The 5,666-nt window shown below is 41.8% G+C and overlaps 1 protein-coding gene across 1 annotated transcript; it reads left to right on the top strand.

The window, feature by feature from the left end:
* The first annotated feature begins 431 nt into the window (after nucleotides 1–431).
* Nucleotides 432–4,744, top strand: LOC140481030 (G-protein coupled receptor 183-like). The gene is made up of 2 exons (XM_072576629.1): nucleotides 432–498; nucleotides 3,497–4,744. The coding sequence occupies exon 2, from the start codon at nucleotides 3,527–3,529 to the stop codon at nucleotides 4,586–4,588; it is 1,062 nt and encodes a 353-aa protein (XP_072432730.1). The 5' UTR covers nucleotides 432–498; nucleotides 3,497–3,526; the 3' UTR covers nucleotides 4,589–4,744.
* Nucleotides 4,745–5,666: the final 922 nt, after the last annotated feature.

The following is a 5,666-nucleotide window of genomic DNA, read 5'->3' as shown; positions in this document are numbered from 1 at the left end:
CTTATTCTATCTTAAAGGTTCTACAACTTCTAGCACATTCATAAAATCTAGCTGCTTACAGGGGAAAAGTACATTTTAGCTTTGTGTGACTGTTTTAGAAGTTACAGGAAAGTTCCAACTCATACAGTTAAAACAATCATAGCAATAATGATAGAACGTCAGTGTTGAATTTAATAAGGTCAGATTAATAAAAGATAATTTCTTTAGCAAAGAAATATGTAAATTTTGAGCAAATAACGATTGTTATCTGCAGTGAACTATGAGGCAGAGGTGGTTCTGATGACCATGATTAGCAACTCAACTGTGCTGGTGTAATACTGAAAACTAACCACACAGAGAGATGGGACTGATTGTGAGGTTAAAAGAAAACAGCGACAGACGTTACACATTTGAACTCTCATCTGAGGGCCAAATACCTCTCACTTTTCAACACTGGCAGATTTCTACTAGAATTTCTTCAGAGACTTCAGGGACAGCGTGAGGAAATCTGGGCAGAAGGTGAGAACTTATGTGGTTAAGTAAGGGCTAAAAGTGTTAAATTGGTTGCAACTTTTTTCAGTTAATTCCATTAGTCATAACATAGAGTTACACACTTCTGGTAACTGTAATTTTAAGCAGGATGTAGCAGCAGTGGAGAGAATGGAAAATGGAAAATCGATTGACAATGCTGACATGAGGATTTACAATTTATAGGTATCAGGAAAGATTAAGCAGAGTGGGAGCTTTCATCTGAAGAAAAGCAAAGATTGAAGGGAGGGCTGTTAGAAGTCTTTAAAATTATGAAGGGGTTTAATAGGATAGGATGGAGGATGTTGTAAAATGTGTGAGGGAGGTAAAACCAGGGGCATGAATACAAGACAATGACCAATAAATTCAACAGGGAATTCAGGAGAAACACCTTCTGAGTGCCACAGAGAGTGGTGGAGGTGAATACTATAGACACATTTAAGGGAAAGCTGGAGAAACAATCAAGGAGAAAGGAGCAGAATGATAGAGTGAGATGAAGACAAGTGGAAGGAGAATCATGTGGTACACACACCAGCGTGGACTCTTTGAGCCAAATGGCCTGTTTCAATAAAAAAACAAAAAAACAGTGGACGGTGAAAATCAGAAAAACAGACATTGCTGGAAAAGCTTAGCAGTTCTGGCAGTATCTGTGGAGAGAAATCAGAAGTAACATTTCAGCTCCAGTGATCCTTCTTCAGAGCCCAGTTCTGGGTTCTGCGTTCTGACGAATGGTCACTGGACCCAAAACGTTAACGCCGAATTCTCTCTGAAGATGCTGCCAGAACTGCTGAGCTTTTCCAGTAATTTCTGTTTATGGCCGATTTCAATGCTGTATGTACTGTGTAATGCTAGCCAGTTATCTTTATCAGGCTGAAATTGACATTGAATGATTTTTTTTCTGTTCTGCAGTTAGTCCGAATGTTAAGCCCAAGTTACAAAACCATTGGCAAATGTGGAAGAGAAGTTTAATTGTGTGTAGGCATGTATGGTTTAAGCAATGGTGATTATCAAGTGAAGGTGTGCGTGGGTGGATGTGAATATGGTTGAGTGCGTGGTGGGCATGTAGGTGGAGGTGGAGTGGGGTGAAACATGATGGGTAAGTGGATGAAGTAACTGCAATGTTGCAAGCTGTAAACGAATTATTTTGGAATTAATTTTGCTTTTTGGAGCAGAGGAACAAGTTTATGGCCTTCACATGCCTTTTCCTGAACCCTGAGTATTTACATTGGCTCATTTCTATGTGCATAATTATCTCTGCAAAAGGAAGTAACAATAGTAATGTGCTCCCGGATAGGTAAATGTAGACCAGACTTGGAAAATGAGCTGAGATACAGTGTAACTGTTCATTTGGCTGTAGGATGCATTAATTTCAAGGAAGTTTCAACAGACATTACAAAAACTCAGAAATGCTGTTGAGAGTGTTTTGGATAGAAAACTCACCCTGAATCCCGAATAAACTATAGAAGCATGATTTTAAGATGATCATCCTTTTGTTTCCAAATCCTTCCTCACCCCTCTTCCTGCTTCTGCTTTCTCCCCCAGTCTCACTATGTGCTCAAGTCTCTGCATTCTCCCAAGTTTTCACATCCGCAACTTTGATCCAGGCAACTTTATTGGCAGCCATGTTAAAGTCCACAGGGTATTCTGTGGCTGTGGCAGAAGGATTTGGACTTCAATTCAATGTTTCTGCACACATCAGTTTCCCATAGACAGGGGTGCAGGAATAGGCCTTCCTCTTAGAATGACTGGGAGAACGAACAGAGAAGCGTAAGGTGCTAGACGAGGAAGGGGATTGAGGAATAGTGCTAGTGTTCTTAGGTGGCCTCATTCGCTCAGGGTATTCAGGGAGCTATTCCACTACTTTTAAAATCTGTGTAGTTGGTGTGTCAGAAATCTGTGCCACAGGAAGAATGCCCTCACTGAAATTTATCATCAGCTGTAGCCACAATTGTAAAGTTGGAGAAGAGCCATGAATCTCCACATCCTGAGCTCGTTCCAACCAACACCAGTTTCCCTTTTGCATTAGGACCTTTCAAATGAAAGATGCTGATTATATTTCATTCTCTCTTGCTAGAGAGCAGTAGACATTGAGCGCACAGCTTTGTGGAGTTTGTTACCCTGCAGTAGTCATGATACCCGCATTCTGTACTATTGTGCTGTATGAGTGAAATTTGAGCCATCACAGCAAACCCAAAGGGTGTCTAATGGGTGATAAGGGATATCCACTGATAACCCAGCTGCTAATTCCAGCTCATAATGTGCACACATACAAAGTAGAAGAAAGTGAGGACTGTGGATGCTGGAGATCAGAGTTGAAAAGTGTGGTGCTAGAAAAGCACAGCAGGTCAGGCAGCATCCGAGGAGCAGGAGAATTGACGTTTCGGGCATAAGCCCTTCATCAGGACTCTCCTACTCCAAGGATGCTGCCTGGCCTGCTGTGCTTTTCCAGCAACACACATTTCGAATGTACAAAGAATGCAAGCTGCAGAATGAGGGGTGTGGAAGCTCAATCACATTGGAATGTTCAAGACAGTGACCGATTTGATCTCTATTTGAAGATGCTATTGAATCTGCCTCCACAACTCCCATAGGCAGCGCATTTCAGATCACAACTTGTTAGATAAGTGAATTCTTCACATCTTTTTTTCCAGTTATTTTATCCATTTCCTTAAATTTGTATCCCCTGGTTCCCTGCCCTCTTTGTTTAACCAAATTTGATTTAAAATCCTTAATGATTTTGTAGACCTCTATGAAATCTCTCCTTGATCTTCTCCACTGCAAGGAGAACAGTCTCAGCTTCTCCAGTTTCTGCAGAGATTTGAGCTCCCTTGTTCCTGGCACTGTTTTGATAAATCTCATCTGCACTCTCTCCAAGATCTTTAATTTTCTTTCTATCTCTATGCATGCATTCATCAATGTTTTGTGTCCTAAAAAGTATCCTTCTCAAACCTTCGCAATGCACTGATGTTATTTTCTTTTCTTTTAACAGAAGGAAGAACTACACCAAGTACAGACCTGAATGGTTTCTGTTGGTTTTGACATCACCATGAATAATTCCACAAATTTAACCTGTGATGTCTACATGCACCATGAGGCAGCAAAAGTCATGTTTTCTTTCTTGTACATTGTTATTCTCATTGTTGGGTTAACAGGAAACATTTTAGCCCTGCACATAACATGCCAAAAACATCAAAAAATCAATTCAACCACGCTGTATTTAATCCACCTAGCTATCTCGGATGCCCTCTTCACTCTTGCTCTACCAACTCGAATAATCTACACTGTCCGAGGATTTGACTGGCCATTTAGTGAAGCACTGTGCAGAATTTCTGCTGTCATTTTCTACATAAATACCTATGTCAGCATTCAGTTCATGACCTGTCTGAGTGTTGACCGATACATTGCAGTGGTACATCCACTTCGATTTGCCAAGTTTCGGAAAGTACATAACGTTAGATATATCTGTGGTGCAGTGTGGTTCTTTGTTTTTATCCAGACAGCACCCTTGCTGTTTGTAACGATGACGAAGGACAATAATGGTTTGGTGACTTGCATGGAATACCCTAACTTTGAGACAAATAAGAACTTGCCCAAACTGCTTCTCTTTGCCTGCTTTTTGGGATATTGCTTCCCAGTGATAGTCATCCTCTTCTGCTACTCACGAGTCAACGTGAAACTATGCAGGATGGCAAAGGAAAACCCATTAACTGAAAGACTCGGTCGGAACAAACGGGCTATCACAGTGATTTTGCTTGTTCTACTGGCGTTTCTGATATGCTTCACTCCATACCATATCACCATTATGCAGTACATGATCCGAAAGCTCATCTCCCAACAGAGCTGTTGGCAACAGCAAGTCTTCAAGGTGAGCCTGCAAATCTCCGTCTGCTTCATGAACCTCAACTGCTGCATTGATCCACTTATCTACTTCTTTGCGTTTAAGGGCTACAAGAGAAAGGTTTTGGGTATAATCAGGCGCCACATCACATTGGCTGTCTCCACCAAGAGTAACTCTGAAAACAACAGCACTCCTGTTACCATTAGCCAAGTCCAAGGTTCTGGATCAGGATCTGCCAATTGACACTGACCAATTTATTGCATAAATTCTTGGAACAACCGTGACGAATACTAGGCTTTTTAAAAAATTGCTAATTAGTACAAATTCTTTGCCACATTCAAGCCAAAGTATCACAGGTCATTAGGTTACCAGAGGTGACCTGATATGGTTTTTAATCTGTTTTCTCGATTCATCCTGGTAAACTGTGTAAAGTTAATTTATCCATTTGTTATTCAACCCCATATTCTGAGCTGGAAGCTGGGAAGAGTCCTTTAAGTTGCAGAGCTAATCCAAATTGAAAGGTCAAGGGTTCAAGTCCCAAAGAAGCAGGTTTTTAATGTGCTTGGCATCACTGGCTTGGCCATCGTTTATTACCTATCCCTAATTGCCCTTGAGAAAGTGGTGATGAGCTGTCTTCCTGAACCACGGCAGTCCTGTACCTCTACAAACAGCCACAAAGCTGTCAGGGAGGGAGTTTCAGAATTTTGACCCCGTGGCAGTGAAGAATCAGTGTTATGGTCCCAACTGAAGATGGTTTGTGGCTTGGAACACATCATGCAGATCGAGTTTGCACGTATGTGCTGTCTTTGTTCTTCAGGCAGGGAGAGCCAGGGATTTTGTGGAGGGAGTGAATGTTGGAAGGGGTGGATTGTGGGGGCGGGGGATGGGGGGGGGGGGCGGGAAGGGGAGGTGTTAGCTTTGTCCTGGACAATATAAAGTTTCTTGGATGTTGTTGGAGCATTCTCATCCAGGCTTATACGGGACATTCCATCATATTCCTGACTTGTGGATGATAGACAGACTTTGGGAAGTGAGTTACCCCTAGCCTCTGATTTGTTCTTTAACCATATTGCAATTATCATTTCTGACCTTATGATGGACGGATGGTTGTTTATGAAGCAGCAGAAGATGGTTAGGCCTATCCTGAGGAACTGCAGAGATGTCCTGGAACTGAAATGACTGACCTCAGTCAAGAGGTCAGTCAAGAACCACAAATATCCATCTATGTGCAGGTATGACTCCAATCAGCAGACAGTTTTCCTCCAATTCTTATTGATCCCAGTTTTGCCAGGACTCCTTGATGCTACACTCGGTGAAATGC

This window comes from Chiloscyllium punctatum, chromosome 9, assembly GCF_047496795.1.
Source record: "Chiloscyllium punctatum isolate Juve2018m chromosome 9, sChiPun1.3, whole genome shotgun sequence".
Taxonomy (NCBI): domain Eukaryota; kingdom Metazoa; phylum Chordata; class Chondrichthyes; order Orectolobiformes; family Hemiscylliidae; genus Chiloscyllium; species Chiloscyllium punctatum.
Note: the sequence above shows the minus strand (reverse complement) of the source record. Positions and strands in the feature narration are given on the sequence as shown.